Consider the following 16,918-nt stretch of genomic DNA (forward strand, 5'->3'; position numbering starts at 1 on the left):
CATCTCAATGGGTTTTTCTATCAGATTAAATAAAGGTTAAATAAAATAAAAAAGGGGTACTTCAAATGGTCTATGAGACTGCAGCATGCATTTTGGAACAGGTGATTACAGCTTGAACGTGAACTTTTCATCCCACGTTCAAAACAATATTGCATTTCAAATAAAAGGGGCAACAGGGGGCAGACGCCGTGTGTGAAAAGAAGGGAGGATTCTGAGGGATGAAAACAGATATTCCTAAAATGGAGTGGATGAGTGGGGAAAAAAAAGGTTGATATTGTTCAAACACCGACTCCTTCCTTACCCTGACCCACATGCCCCCCTGTGCTGCTGGTCGTGCTTTATCCTGATGAGAACCAGCGACAGTCACACAAACACATGCTAAAACGGTATAGACAAACCCACACATATGCCAATGCACACAGTATGGCCCCTTGAACGGCCTTGGCCTACAGTCTGTGATATGTCCTTTTCTGAAATATGTGTGTGTGTGTTCTGTTTAGTGTCTGAGTACTAGCCAGGGTAAACACCGTGTGCCAGAATGTCACGGTCTGGGGCCTTCACACCTCCGTCACAAATAACCCTGTCGGCCTTTGTGAGCAAATGTGCGTGTGTGTTTGTGAGAGAAAGACAGAGGAACAGCTCGCATGTGTTTCTGAGACTGTTTGAGTGAGATGGTGCTTGAGAGAACATATTCACGTGGAATTGGTGTGCTTTATTCAGAGTGCAGCCGAATGCCCTGTTCAGTCCTGGATTTAACATCCGTCCTGGGTACTGAGTTTTACGACTGTTCACACCCATTCAACACAAGATGGACAAAGTCTTCTAACTGCAAAACTGACTCCTGTTTTGACGCCTCATGTGTCACATTTTGAAACCCGGAAGTTCACAGACTGATCTGGACAAGTGGGCACCGACTGTCAATCACACTAGTGTTTACTCATAATGTGCCGTGTATTATCATTTACTTTTCTCTAAATGGGAAGATAATTTACAAAACTGACATCAGGTTACATTGAAGAAAAACTGAAAGACTGACCAAACTGACCATGTTACCAAATAAGTTCCCATTACATTAAGACAGGAAAAAGTGTGTCAGAATGTTTGTGTGTGTATTTTTTAAATGAATTTACATGTATGTTTTATTGAGTTTAAGGACAAGTTGAGACTTTAAGAAAGGACACTTTCTTATATTCTTGGAGACGATCGATGCCATTGACTGTTGATTAAATACATCCATCTGATGAGAAACAATGAGAAACAGCCAGCCTCTGTCTGATTAAAGGTTAAAAAAAGAAGAAAATCTGATTACAAGCACAGCCCAAGCTGATTAATTAACACTTTTCAGATCATTAGCAAAAAGTGTATTTCTCAGTATGTCGGATGCTTGCTTAGCAACAAATACAAGCCAAGAAATAGTACAGCAATAACCTGCTGTATTTAAATTTAGCAAATTATATTTACATGAGGGCAAGGTGGGGTCAGTACTTTTGGTTTCAAAGGGTTTCATTTCACAACGACGTATCATCTAATAAAAAGGCCAACGCAAACAGACAAAAGAGGAGGAAGAGGAAGCGGGTGGAGGACAGTGAAGGGACAAGGGTGACATCATTTCGTCCATCGTGTATCCTTGCAAAGACGAGACAGAAAGTGGACAAGGAGTGGAAGGTGTTGAATTTACAAAAGAGTGACAAAATTTGTCACTGGGGTCACACATTCCATGTCACACAGACGTGGAGGAAGTGCCAAAAATAAATGTAGAGGAAGGTGATGATGGAGAAGCCACGGACAAGACTTAGAGAAGGTGGATGTGTTACATTTGAAATGACGTGTGAGAGATCATGATGGAAATAATGGGCACTTCCTGACAAAATGTTTAGTTTGGACATGAACTTAAATCATGCCGCAGACACAAAGACGTCAACACATTCTATGAGATAATCGTCAGTGATGAGTTAAATATTTTCCTCAATCTGGAAAGGAAACAATATCACGACTGCTCAAAAGTAAGGCTTTAAAAGAGAGAAATAGAAGGGGAGAGTCAAGGGTTGTGGGCAGTACTGTAACCGCAAATCTCGATCAAGTTAACCGCCGCCCTGATTGCTCAAGTGAGACTGAGCCTTGCGTTGCAGCAAAACAAACATGTAAGCTGGTCTTAACAGAGCTGAGCCCAGCCACCCCGAACCCTTTCCCCACACTCATCAACGCTTTGGCTCAGAATAGTGATTTCTCTCCAGGGCTGAGGAAGGAGAGGCGGAGAAGAAAGAAAGCGAAACCTAGAGGAACAAATGGCAATTAAGTTCCATAAAGAAGAAAAGCATACAAAAGAAACAAGGGGAAGGTTTGACTATGTGAATAAAAATATAATAAAGCAAGGAGACCTACTTTCCTTCTTTTATTCTAACCTCTTTCCTCTCTGTTGCTTTTTTTCCTCTAACTCTTGCTCGTCTCCTGCAATTTTCCGCACGGTTGCTCCTTCATTTAAGAATTTGTCTGTTGTGCCATTGGAGGCATTGTTGATTCATGCATATTTGATTTAGAAATGTCACTCATTATATTTATTTTCTGCCTGCTTCCTCTGTATATTCTCCTTTCTTCTCTCCCTGATACAGTTTGTTCACAGAAACAAATTACATTCTACATTCTTTGGCTTGTTCAAATCATTTTGTGTTACATTTTCATTTTTGCTTGACAAACAAAAAAAAAGCCATAAATAGAAATGTAATCTATCAAATTGCAGAAAGGATGCATTCTTTTTAGACAGAACATAAAATAAAGGAAAAAGGATCCACTGGTTCTCTGGGTTGCCATGGCAACAAACGATTCTGATACTGTCAGAGGAGAACAAGAACTTATATTCAGAGATGGTCAACTATTAAGTTCATTATTTTTGGAACAAAAACACTGGTGTTTGTAGTGTAGAGTGGCCGTGATTCATTTTAAATGTGAGAAATAGAACTCTGAAGACGATGTGAATACATTATTTTCTGGCTTTTGATCACAGTCTGAAAATACAATTCTCTCTGAGTTTATGTGCAGGAGAGAGAAGCAAAAGAGAAATGTCGAGTTTGGTTTTTATGATAAACTTTGCTGTTTATATCAGGGTTAATGCACAAAAAGAATGTATATACTCATCCCTGATGGCATTTCCAACCTATTCTTACTCACACTCGGAGATAAAGGGATGAAACCATAAAACAGCCATGTGTCTGTACTCTGTTTGCTTTCATTCACTCATACACAGGAGGAGGAGGGTGAAGGAAAACAATGGAGTGAATGAGCATCAAAGTGGTAAGGAATGAGCTGGAGAGAGTGTGAGAGAGGGAGAGATGGGCCCTGGAGAAGAGAGGGATAAGTCTCGCCTACAGGAAGAGCTGTACTAGTTGGGGCCTTGAGAGCGAAACTAATGGATATGGCAGCTTGAAGAAGGATGATGAATGACTGTGTGTGTGTGTGTGTGTGTGTGTGTGTGCACACGCATGTCACTGTCAAAATGTTTACACTTCTGTGCATGAAAGACACAGAGTATAGGAGTGATGTATGGTGAATGTGTGTGCGCGCGCGTGTGTGTGTCAGTGCAGGATGATGGATTCTTTGGCAGAGCATGTGGTTGGTGGTTTCTTGGGCAGAAGAGGTGACAGGAGACTAAAGGGCTCTCTGCTGCTCACATGCCACTCTCAGTCGCTCTGTCCGTCTGTCTCCTCTTTCCCTTTGCTGCCGCTCTCATTCTTCTTCATTTCCCTCTCCAGCTATTTATCTCTGTCCCCTTTTTGTTCTTGCCCATCCTGCTTTGAACTGAGCCTCAGTAAATGTAGTGAGGTGCTTAAAAACGCCTCGGACAAAAATATTCCTATATCATTGACATGATATTCATAAACTGTAATGAATAAATGTGCAGTGATGTAGACGTTTAACATGCTGCACCACATCTCCTGCTATTCTCTGAGGACGGCACAATATCACAATCTGTGTGATACCACAAAAACACGTTGTAGTTTTACATGTGTGCTACCATATAGCCTTAACAGCTAATTCAAAAACAGCGCAAATATTCTGCCCCCATAAAAGATTTACAGAATTGAAGCAACATTTATAGTTTTTCTGACTGGTTTTGACCAATATCAGACCGCATATTGCTCATCCTTGCTGTTGACCAATGTTACCATGCAATTCATGTTCCCTTGCACACCTTGCTTTTCTAAATTTTCTTATCATCACTGCAGGCCTTTCCTGCTAATCCATCCGTTGCCCCTCTGGCCTGTCTCAGCTCACAGTGTGCTAGCCAGTGCTCTCCCCATGTCTTGCAGATGGGCGCAGTAATCCGCTAACGTTAGCTCTGTGAGGCGTGAAAGCTGGGCCTGTGTGTTGCTTTGGATGGCACTGGAGGAGGCTGTGGTTTACTGTGGCAGGGTGTGGGATTCTGCACGGCTCCAGTTGAGAGAAGAGATAAGGAAGGACGTAATTGGATGGAGGTTGACCAATTAATAAAGGCCTGTGATTTAAGGAGACCAACAAGGGGGAGGGAGGTAATCTACATAGAGAACAAAGGGCGAGTCGGAACACGAACCTACAGAGATAAGGTGAAATTGTAAGAATGTGTGCATGTCAGGTGTCCATCAGATAAAGCATAGCACAACTGTCAGTCACAGGAGAGTGCAGTGGATTTACATATGTAAGCCCATTAAGGGGCTATGTTTTTGAATGCCTTATATATGCAGGATTGTTTAGAACATTTGAGAGAGAGAGAGAGAGAAAAACCACAGAAAAGTGATGTGTCCATCATTAAAATCCTTGCATATTCACTCCAGCAGTTGTCAAACACTTGTTATGCCGTGTGCATGCCGCTCTCGCTACAGCCGCCACTCGCCACGATTGATATTAGCTTTTATGCTAATGCAGCATTTTGCTATGTAAGAACAAGGCAGTATTTCCATAGACATTCATCCCAGCCTGCTTACAGCCTTATGGGCCACGACAGAATTATTGCTGCGCAGTACACAAGCTGTTGTCATTCTGCCAAGAGCCACAATTACACACACAGGCAGGCAGACACACACCGAAGCACTGAAGGTGTGGGGGTAAAAGTGTGTGCAGCTGAACACTGTTGATGCCAATGTTCCTATAATGCGAGTTTGATAGAATAAGCAAACTTTCACTGTGGAATCAAAGCCATGTATGAATGTGAAAAACAGTGGTCAGATATCACCAATTAAAGTATAACTTTGCATTAGCGCTACAAAATTGTGCCACACATTTTGTCAAAACTACAACATTATGCACAGATCCTCCATAATCAATCTTACCTCAGAGATGTTGACGCGTCCCTCCTGGAAAGAGCAGTCGTTGGCATTCTGGGTGCACATGTGGCGATACTTGCACCAGTGGCATGGGAAGGAGCCGTTTACACAGGAAAGGCACCTGAAACAACAAGATGAGAAATATGTGTTTCACTAAATATGCTTCAGTTGATAAAGTTTAAAATGAAAGTTCAATAGTAATATTTCATACTCTTTTTTTGCAGTTTGCATTTCATTTTTCAGAAATCTCATCTCAGGTAAGTGCACTAAAATAATATAAAAATATTACAGTGGTTCTGTAAATATTTATTTAGAGCAAAACTATATGAAAAATATAGTGAGGTAGAAAAAGGTAAGGACTTATTGTGATCTAAAGTGTAAACACAGAATCCACTGTAGTCTTTTTGTTCTTAAAATGCTACTTTTCTTTTAATTATTTACTTTTTTTGTCTGTGGACTTTTTACCCCACCATGTCTGGAAACCTCATTTTCATTCTTTCATCTTCCATCTTTTCCACAATCCGTCTTGACCTCTTTCTTTCCCTCACTCACTTCACTGACCTCTTGCTGCTTCTACATGTATATGTATAATGATCTCTCTCACAATCTCTGCCCTTTCCTGTTTTCCTATACCTCTGCCATATCACCATCTCCGTGCATTCAGCCTTGAGCCTTTCTTCCCGTCTGTCCATCTCTGCCCGTCTCCCTCTATCCATCCCTTTCATTTGCGGCCGTCTCATTTTTAAAAAAGCTCTCCCCGCTGTTCTTTGTCTAAAGCTCTCTTTCATCCATGGGCTTACAAGCGCTTCACCATTTTAAATTCACCTGCTTTAGCTGAGGAGAAGTGCAGATGGATGGACCGAAAAGAGAAAGATCAAAAGCAGGTGGGTCTCCCCAAGAGAGGTGGAGACGCCAGGTATCGTGGGAGAGCGAGAAGGGGAAAAAAGGGAAGGAGGCGGGGTATAGCCTGCAGGCTCCGCATGGGCGTCTCATGGGAGACGGAGGAAACATTAGGTTGGAAGTTGAGGAGAGTGTGTGTGTGTGTGTGTGTGTGTGTGTGTGTGTGTGTGTGTGTGTGTGTGTGTGTGTGTGTGTGTGTGTGTGTGAGAGTGCGTGTGTGTGTGTGTGTCTCAGGACAGTCAGACAGGTCCATGCACACAGTTTGTCATCGCAGCTTCATGTTATTGCTGTTCTCTCTTCCCTCCAGAGACGCAGCTATATGTGCATAGAAGTATCAAATTTAGCCATTACGGGTTTACAAATAAAATTGTTTCATTTTATTACAAAGCTTAATAAACCCTTTTGTCAGGAAGATTTAGTTGAGGTGCAAATTTTTCATTTAGCCATAATGATTTGCGAGGGAATGTGGTTTGCCGGAAATATAATAAACTACATTTAATACAGTCAAGGTAAGCAAGTCTAGCTCCATAACAATAAAAGAGCAGATAGAGATGCATCACAGTGTAGGCTGATTTATATTCCACCAGATTTGAATTTGCACATTTCTCTCCAACGGCTATGCACACACTCCCCGACAAGCTCTCAAGTGTGTTTTAACCCTGTGTAAATTGCCAGCTACCGTTCCCCCTCACACACATGAAAAACTGAGGGCTTTAACTCTTGAGCTCAGACATGGAGCTCATATACAAATCCATCAAACCCTGACGTGGATTCATTTGGATCAATTAAGGTCGCTCATTTGGTGGGTGCACACTTTAAGTGATCGTTTCCAGCCCAGACCCCTCCGTTTGAGTGAGATCAGAAGCTGGAGCTAAATTCAATCCCACTGTCGCTTTAATTGACCAATTTAGCATTGTGCTGAGAGAAGCTGTCCATTTAGAATGAGGGATGTGTGGCTAAGGAAATAACAGGCCTGCTAATACCACGCAAGAGCAAGTGGTAGATTTGTCAATGTTGCCAACAAATGGAGGCAAAGCGATTAGGCTACGCTATGATAGGTTAGCATACTGTGCTCCGACACGCAGATGGGGGGGGGGGGGTTGTAGCTGGTGTTTTGTGTTAAGTGTATGGTAAGAAAGAGAATAAAGGGCATCAATGGCAAGTTAGCAGCGGGCTCTTTGTGCTGTTTGTTGGGTTTTTGTTAGCGCTACAATAATCACTACTTTGGTTGTCAGTCTTTTATTGTGCGGGGGGCCACCAATGCATTTGTGCTCATCAAAATACAGTACAGCACCCACTTAACACAGTGGGTGACCAGGCCCAAGCTGCCAACAGCACAATGTATAGTTGGCAGATCAAACCCAAACACCCGTCAACACATCTGCCACTAAGACCTGATATTAAACATTCCTAACTGACTTTTATCTTTTATTCATGTCATATCAACATTGTTAGTCCATCAGTGACTTTGAAATAATGAGCAAAATATCAGCAGGTAACTGCTGCCAACTTTCTGGGACTTTTATGATCACACCCGCTGAAATAAAAGAGGGTGCCATTATGTTTGCCACCCAAGGCCAGCAGTCGGCCCAGTCTGACAACCCCCTGCTGCTTAATCCTTGGTTCCTTGAAGTAGCCAAGGTCCTGTCATCGTGAACTGCCTTAGGATTCCAAAACCGCTCTTTTAGCCTGGGCACAAACCCTTTTAAGGAAAAGCTTACCCAGGGCCATTTTGGGACCTTTAATAATAATTCTTCTAGTCTTGTCCAAGGGTGGGCTGCTTTCCTTGGACCCCCAGTATCCCCCTATCGCTCCACTCAGAGGCTTTGAGAAGCCACAGACACGCTCCCCGTATGGCCACATTCATAATGCTAATTTAATCCGTTCATATTCACATGCTAATCAAGCTACGCTAGCTTTGAAGCTATAGTGGGGTTTTTTAGGGCCCGACACAAAAGGCAGTGATTTCTGTCTTTCTCCGCTGTCAGTTGAGAACTAAATACAACCTGCTCTTCTAGTGAGGTGAAATTGACACTCTGGCACTCCTGAGTTTTAATACGAGTTATTACCATTCACTTCAAAAGGAGTGGAGACGAATCATTTAATGGTCCTCTAGTGGTCTAGTCTGTAATTACTGGAACCCTTTTAAAAAAATATTGAAGACGGGATTAAATCCTGCACATGACTTTATCAACATATTTTGAGTGTGTCATTTGTAGAAAAAGAAGGAAACATGGATGTGACACAACTTCCCTTTTTCATTCACATCATGACTTTCTTAGTTCTTTATCATCCAGTTATGTTCCTCCAATTACCTCGATCCCAAAAGACCCAGTCACAAACAAGCCAATGTGATTTATAAGGCCATGTGTATTTACAATCCTACTATAACAGACAAATTATTCTACTACCTTTTATAAACAAGTAGCTATGGAGTGAGAAAAGGCATATGGAAATATTTAATTAAGGAACAGAAGGAGGTGATTTTCTATTCAAACCTCAGCAAAAACTGAAACTGGGAATTCTAATTAGATTAATAGCAATATGCAAATGTATGGCATTTTTGAAAAGCTATGGGCTACGACGTAATCAGTTAAGTAAATGATGGGGAGGGGTATGTGTGTTTTTGGGGACTGGGTGTTGGGAGTTGGTGGGCGAGAGTCAACTCATCCAGAAGGTTCAATTACCTGTAAAACATGCACATGTATGTCATAGTTGAGTGCAGTATGAAGCTGAAGAAACAAATGCAAAGGAATTTTTAATTCACAGTTCGTGAACGTTGTATCTGCGTGGAAACTCATTCCTGCAATATGCCTGCAGTCTTAGCCATGTAAAGCCTGTAATATTTTGATTCTAAGATTATCTGATGGAAACTGTAAAGAATGACGAAGCATTCTGGAAACACGGCCTCGCGTGCGGTGGCGGGAGTCTAATGTCATATAGCCAACAACATTACCAGTCTGATCTCATCAGACGCCACACACTGACACCCAGAGGGCACAGCCAGTAAGCGGGCCGTAGCTCCCGCTCCAAATGGGTTTCTTATCGCAGCATCTCTCTTTGCCATCAGTCGCTGCTGAAGATGCAAAGTGCCATATCTGTAACTTCATTAGACGTGTCCATTACATCACTCGGAGGCTGCATTAGATCAGCGCGGGAGCCGATTTAATCAGCGTTCATTGCAGGAATATCCTACGAATGGGCAAATGTCTCGTCTGCATCGCTTCTCATCCATTTTTTTTTTAGCCTTAAGGTCATTCCTATACATGTGATGTCTTATTTCAATACATCATTTTGGAAAAATGTTACACCTTTTATTTAATATGTTTGTTGTTTTAACATGTAGCAATTTCTGCTCACAGGATTTACATAATACCCAAGATATGCCCCAAGGCAGTTAAAGGTACAGGGAGGTATAGAGCAAACACCATGTGGTCCTTATGGGAGATAAATTAACCGTGAGTTGACATTGTAACCCACCACACCCTTAACCAGCTGAGCTAATCATCGCTGTCGTGGCAGGGGATTTGAGTAAGAGGGCAGGGAGACGAAGGGGCGGTGGGTTAAAGGTCACAGTAACGGATTAAGTGTCCAAGGCATTCAAGGCTTCAATGAGATGTAAGTGACAGAGCAGGGAGAGGTGTGGCTGTGCATGTCTGTGTGTGTGTGCATGTGTGTTTCTGGCCAATTCTCATAGGAAGCTCATCTAACATCCAGAGGGAAGCCGTGATAGAACTCTGAGGTACTCCAGGGGGCTAGTAACCATCTGCTGCCCTGAGGCTAATACCCAAGCAGACGTTCAAGCCTGTCTTGGATCAGGCATGGATGGACAAGAGGGTGGGTATTATTTGGGGCAGTGTGTAGTAGATGGATGATAATTTTAGCCAAACCGGCAGCAGCAGGCTCCTGATTTAGTGACTGGATGGGTAGTGGATATTTTAAGCAGAGGTTGGATTAGGGGAGAGACAGTTAATACCAGTCACATTTCAAACTGAATTTAAAATTTGGGTTTTTCACAATGCATGTGATCTTTTAACCACATACTCTTTGGGTCGATCACTCAGGTCTTCATGTCAGAATCTTGGTTTGTGGAACGCTCTGCATCTGACTGATTAGATTGACTCGGCTAAAGACACTGTTATGGTTTTTTATTATTTCAATAGTATGTTTTTATGTTTTTGTGTTTTTAATGTGACATATTTTAATTGTTGTATTATTTTAAATGCCCTTGGTTATTGCCACTCTTTCTGATTCTATTTGTGAAAAGTGCTCTAAAAACAAAGTTGACTTACTTACTTATGTTTACAAAACTGAATTATTGTGTGAGTCTGACTACAACCAGACTTTTAAAATGTTGGTTCACATGCTTGACTGAAACTGTACTAAATCAAAGTTTTCAAAGCCAGACCATCACACCAGATAATGTGGTTGAGAGTCAAATTACTACTGCATGTATTCCCTACACATCTGACGTCAGGGTTTGACCTGGGAATAATAGATGAAGCCAACAAAAACGATAAAAACTGTAGATTTTTGGACCGACAAGGAGACCAAATTTATGCTCTGTATGTTCTTATTCCATCAGCTAACTACGCTAGGTGGGGATATGTCATCATATGTCACCATCATAGAAAGAGGCTGAGATAATTAATTCAATAAAGTATATTCCACTAGTGTTTATATATAGTAGTCCAATTATTTTAAGCCTTTACTGTGTATGAGGGAGCACAGAGAATGTGAAGGAGACAAACCTAACTTAAATTACAGAATTATGATTACTACACAGATTAATACCAGACTGAATATAGAGGTTTTCAAATAAGATGGAATTATTTATTTAATCAAGTGGGGCAGAGGAATAAATAAAGTTATAATATGGGATTGGGAAGCATTACTGAACACCAACGCTCAATTAATTAATCATTAAAGTATCATTAGTGTGTGTTGTGGGTTATGATAATAAGACTAGAATTACCATCTCATATCCCAATCGTTTTTCATATACAGCACGTTCGATTTTTCACTTCAGCGGTAACTCGAGCCTCCTGTGGAGGTTGTCAGGGTGGGTATATTTGTGTGTGAGGGACTGAGTGTGTGTGCTTGTATGCGTTTCCTCTTAAGAACCTTTTCTTAAGGCCCAGTAGCCCTGATGGAGACTCTGGTTCCAATGACTCAGTACCGCATTTCTGAGGACCTGGTTAATTTGGGGGCTAAGATTTGAATTGTGGTTAGGTTAAGGTTGGGTTAAGTTTTGGTTAAAGTTAGGGTTAACGCCTTGTTTAGGCTGTTCAAGTGAATGGATATCAATGCAGTGTCCGAAGAAGAACAGCTGCACAAACGTGTGTGTGTGTGTGTGTGTGTGTGAGTGAATCTGTTGTGGACAGTAATAAGAGACAGCCCAAGGAGAGACCGTAAAAGATCAATAAGCAAAAGACTGAAATGGGACAAGGGGACAGAGAGACAGGGAGAAAAACGTAATCAGTGTAACTCACGACTGGTGGACGCTGCAGTTGTAGAAGACAAAGTCGACGCTGGCAAACTTCTTTCCTGTTTCCTTGGATTTCAAGTAGAGCTTCACCACGCGCTTGTCACCTACAACAAAACCATACCAGAAAACATACTTAAGAGTCTTGTATGTTTTAAGGAACAATAGTAATAACACATTTCTGAACTGAAAAGACTATTTAAGAACAGAGAGTAAAGACATTTGTGAATCAAATAAATGGTTGAAGTGGTTGAAGTGACTTTGGAAAATAAATAAACCGTGGTCAAAATTAAAACCTGCATTGTGGCTCTGTTGAATTCCATTGCTGATGTGAAAGCTGCATTGACTGAGTGACAGAGTATGTATTAAACAATTTATTCACCGACACATAATCACAAGTTTAAGTCCCCTGTGTGACACCAGATAACACAAACACACAAAGAAACAGTGTAGCTTAGCAACACACCGCTCATGTCACACCAACAGTGGGGTAGCAATAAAAATAGCAGCACCAATCAGTGTTTGGGTGCCGGAGCTGATGAGAGCTTGTAATGAGGCACACACTGGCCTCAGTTGAAGTACTGCTGAGGAAAAGTTAGAGCACAATATCTGACACATTTTCACCGAGCTGGATTTCAATAACAAACACATTTTTATCATCTTTGTGGTGTGATAGAATTAGACATGCAACAGTAACAAAAAAAACCCCAAAAACTGCTATTTTTAACTCGTAACGATAAACCACATGGAGGTTTCTGCTTTGAAAATAAGTGAGAAGCATAAAGAGTGTTTTTTAGATGGGTTTTTTTTTAAAAAGAAAAAAAAAACAATTAAATGAAACTGACAGCGGTGCATAATGCATGATAATGGGAATTCAAATACATGTCTATTTTCAGTAGATAAATGAGAAGCAGTGTTTACAGCGTTGAAAGGAAAACGTTCTAGGTTTTATTGGTTGTGACACTGTATGCTGAATATAGATGCACTAAGCATCATCTGGTAACATTAAAATTCTGTTCTGGTCAAAACACAGCTCTATCCTCCCTCCAGTTATAATGTAGAAACTCTGAGGAGGAGACGCATCAGCCCATGTTGATGAATTTAATTTTGAGAAGAGATGAAGAGGCAAAGAGGGGGGAAATATAATAAAAATTGAGAAATATAATGAGTGAAAGTGACTGTGAGTGTGGTAGGAAAGTGAAGTTAAAAATGTGTATTCCTGGGGCCAGAGAGGACAACATCATGTCCTATTTCAAACTAGTGGCTAAAGAAATACATAAATTCCATGAAGTTATAATTCATGTCACCAAACAGAGGTCACAGCAGTTAATGTTGAGTCGCCGTGCGCTTATGTTATATCATTGTAGCTGTCTCTGGATCTTTGAATGTCCCCTTTGAGACCAGTGATGTCACGTGAAATAAAACTCTAATTTGATGTGATTAGCGTCAAGTAGAATAAGGATCGTCATTCCTAAATTCTCCACATATTCCGCACCCAGTCTCTTCACCACCACCCAAATGACCTCACAACCGCAATGACTTCATCATCCTTCAACCCCTTCCTCGTCCCAACCTTTGTTCCTTGTGATCGGAATGACGTCCCGTACGGAGGGAGAGAGGCAGAAGATGTGTCCACCCTGGATCCGTCCCTCCGTCTCCACGTAGTCCTCGAAGGAGCAGTTGACCCCCGCTGACAGATCGGGCACGTTACGTGCCTGGAGGACCAGCTAGGGAGGGAAAGAGAAAGACAGAGAGAGAGAGAGAGAGAGAGAGAGAGAGTGTGAGACAGTCAAGAGCAAGATCAATGGAAGGACATGGTGTACATGGATTGTTATAAGATATGACATGAGGGTTAATGGGTGTTTTGGGGTGGAGGGGGAGGTGGTGTGTGACAGTTGGAGGAATAAAAGTGTGTGTGTGTGCGTCAGTCACTGCAACAGCTATTACATCAAGGTTAATGTGTGTGTGTGTTAGCTACTGACAGACTGTTCACACACACACAAGCCTTTTTTTCTCTCCACCAAATGCACAGTTTGTTCTGTTGCCTTTAAATTGTCCAAAAGTTGTGAAGGACAACAAAACGACCACTTTGCACTGACCCCATTTTTTTGCACGTGAAGCTGCATTCAGCTCAGTTCCTCACAGAACGGTTTGGAGAAGTAAACCCTGATCAGGTTTGCGTGTCTACTATGTGGTGTACACGCTACATACATAAATAGTATGACATCATACCCACACAATACACTGAAACCTACCAATAAACATGATGAAGAAGAAGATGGCCACATGGCAAACACTACTGCACTGACATTATTCGCAAAAAGGGAACACCAATGTCCTCTCCCTGTTCTATATTTGTTTTCATGTTTTTCTCATTACATTATCTTTGTTACCCGTAAGTAAAACATGCATGCCGTCCAATCGACAGAATACAGCGTGGCTGGCTCCACCCTTTAGGTCCGAGGGAGCCAAAACAAGGGATGAGCGATATTAGCTTTAATTTGCATGATATTCCATTGTGATGTAGCAATAACAACATTTGTGACAATATTTCACACAAGTGCAAATTAAGGGTGTTTGTTTTATATGTAATGATATATTATTCATAATTAAAAAAACACACGCAAAATGAATATTCTAAATATCAAAAACAGGCATGTAAGTAGCGAGCCACATGAAATAATTTTCTAAAGAAATAATGTTACTTTGTCGTATTAATCTTCTTCATTTCTTCCCCAGTATGATGTCATACACAGTATTTCAGTAAATGTAGCTGAGCTCATTCGGGCTACACACTCAGGTTTGACCTTTTCAAACTCTACTATGGTGAGATGAACTGAACTGTGCCGCTGACTGAAAAAAGTCAACTATTTACTCGATATAGAGCTCATGCAAATGATTAAAAGTTCCACCCTCAGGATAATATTCTGTAACTTTTATAAATAAAAAGGTAAATGCCCTCTGCAAACATTACGGCAAACTGAGGTAATGACTCTGACACTAAACAATGTAAATCACTGACAGATACACAGTGTCATCTGTGGGCTGTTGTTACCCATTTCCTGTAATGGTCTCCTTAATGGTGCATCAATTTGCTGATGGAGACATTGAAAATGTAAAAAAAGAAAAGACACTGTAGAAATAGTTTTTTTTTGCATCTTAATTGCTACGATAACACTTAAAATTCATGGTTTTGTCACAATGTGACCTTTTGCTATTGTGCAGAATGGAATCTTTGGAAGAACAGTGTATTTCTGAGGGTTTGAGGGTATGATTTACTTATGTATGAAGCTCCAGCAAAAGTATATGTAGATGTTGATGTTCAAAGTAATTCAAATTCATCACAGCACAACTGTGAAATAACAAATATTGTCTCGGGTATGAAACTGTTCCTGTGGAGACTGATATTTATCCTTGATATTTTTGTCCAAATCTATTGTTTTGGGGTTTGATTCTGGGCTTGATCATTTATGGGGACGGTATTTCAAAAGAACCTCATACATTTTCAATAGTTTCAATACTTTCAATACTACGATTACATAACGATAATATTGAGGAGTTCAAATGTGGCTTCTCTGCCATCTTTGGGTCAATGGATGAGGGATGTTTTATGTATTGTTAAATCATAAAGAAAAGGTTTGCCACCAGACACAAGCACGCTCCTTTTAATGATGTATTATACCCCCATTTTTAAATATTTCCAGAAGGCTACCTTTTCTTTAGGTTTGTTTTTCATCATCATCTGACTAATTCCCGACCTTATGAATTGTGCTAGTTTTAATTGCAGTATTTAAAACGTGTATAAAATATGCTCTCTTCCTGAGACCTGAAAATTGATGTGAATATTAATAAAACATGAGCGGAAAATAACGTGTACCTGGACTTCCGACATGGTGACAGAGATGTTTCCAGGCTGCACACTGAGCTCGACACACTGCCTCTGGTCAGAGGCAAACCTCTGGGGTTCTCCTGCACGTTCACACCGGTCCTTACGAGAACAGCTACAAAACAAAAAAGGAGAGGAGGAGAACGACAGGGACAGAGTGAAAGGGACAGGGCAAGAGGAGGAGGACAGAGAGACGAGCGGTGAGCGGAGGAGAGAGAGATATCGGATGTGAGCAACTGTTTCGTTAACATTGAGATCATATTAAGATGACAAACATGCACAGCCATCACCGTCACACAAATGGGAGCAATAACACAAGACAAACAGGCTAATAGCTTCCCCCAGCCATTACTGTAGGCCTTTACATCATTACCTTATTGGCCCTGACATTTGTGCAAGAAACACTATGCTATATGAACATACTGCCCCACCCCCTATCCCTATCTTTTTAGTTTAAAGCTCCACACAACTCACGACTTCTTAGCAGATATAAAGACGATCATTAAAAATTCCCTACACAATAAAAATGATACTATTTCCACCAGCCATATATCAGCGAGGTCAGCGTTTCCTCACGCAATTACGAGCCAACTGATCATGCTAAAAAAAAAAAGAAAAAAGTACACAGCCCCCGTATCGAAGCTGTTTTACTATTAGCCATTTATAATGCATTAGCTATCACTTCACCCCCCTGCACTAACAACAACTGGCCCCAGTGGTTAAGAGGAAAGTGCTGATGCGGCATTTTGCGAGGCCTAAACAATAAGAGGGAGGGGGGGGGGGGAAACGCTAACTGCCTCCTCGCACAGCAGCTCTCCATTCCCTTGTTTAGTTAGCCTTCACTCACGCTCAGCAAAAAAAGCTGTCGCCAAACACTCCCTTGATAGACACCAACACACACACACACATACACACACAAGAGATCCCAAGGAATGTACACATTTTCTCATTATAAACCTCATTCTGCTTCTCATACTGCTTCTCTGATGTGTGACTGGGGGAACTTATGTGAATGAAGTGTGCTAATTTGCCTAGAAACACCTAGGTGTGTGTGTGTGTGTGTGTGTGTGTGTGTGTGTGTGTGTGTGTGTGTGTGTGTGTGTGTCCGTGTGTGTGTGTGTGTGTGTGTGTGTGTGTGTGTGTAGACTCCCCCTTTAATTCCACTGCTGATTGAACCCACCACGGCTAATAAGATGTGGCTAAAAGCACCAGAGGGCTGGAATGAGGCTTATAAATAATTTGCCTGTTATTACTACTTGTCCATTTCATCTGCAACGGGCCTCAACCAGATTTAGTGACATTATCAAGTAGGAAATGAGCGAGCTGCACACATGACACCAGGTCAAAATGTGC

General features: G+C 41.3%; 1 protein-coding gene across 1 annotated transcript in view; it reads right to left on the reverse strand.

Moving 5' to 3' along the window:
- Nucleotides 1–16,918, reverse strand: part of plxna1b (plexin A1b) — a 162,206-nt gene that overhangs the window by 73,092 nt on the left and 72,196 nt on the right. The window contains exons 5-8 of the mRNA XM_083892918.1: nucleotides 15,557–15,680; nucleotides 13,253–13,406; nucleotides 11,687–11,786; nucleotides 5,301–5,415 (exon numbers count right to left, since the gene is read on the reverse strand). Coding sequence (XP_083749044.1) covers nucleotides 5,301–5,415; nucleotides 11,687–11,786; nucleotides 13,253–13,406; nucleotides 15,557–15,680 — 493 coding nt within the window. The remainder of the gene's footprint in view (nucleotides 1–5,300; nucleotides 5,416–11,686; nucleotides 11,787–13,252; nucleotides 13,407–15,556; nucleotides 15,681–16,918) is intronic.

The sequence above is a fragment of the Microchirus variegatus genome (assembly GCF_963457635.1).
Source record: "Microchirus variegatus genome assembly, chromosome: 7".
Lineage (NCBI taxonomy): Eukaryota > Metazoa > Chordata > Actinopteri > Pleuronectiformes > Soleidae > Microchirus > Microchirus variegatus.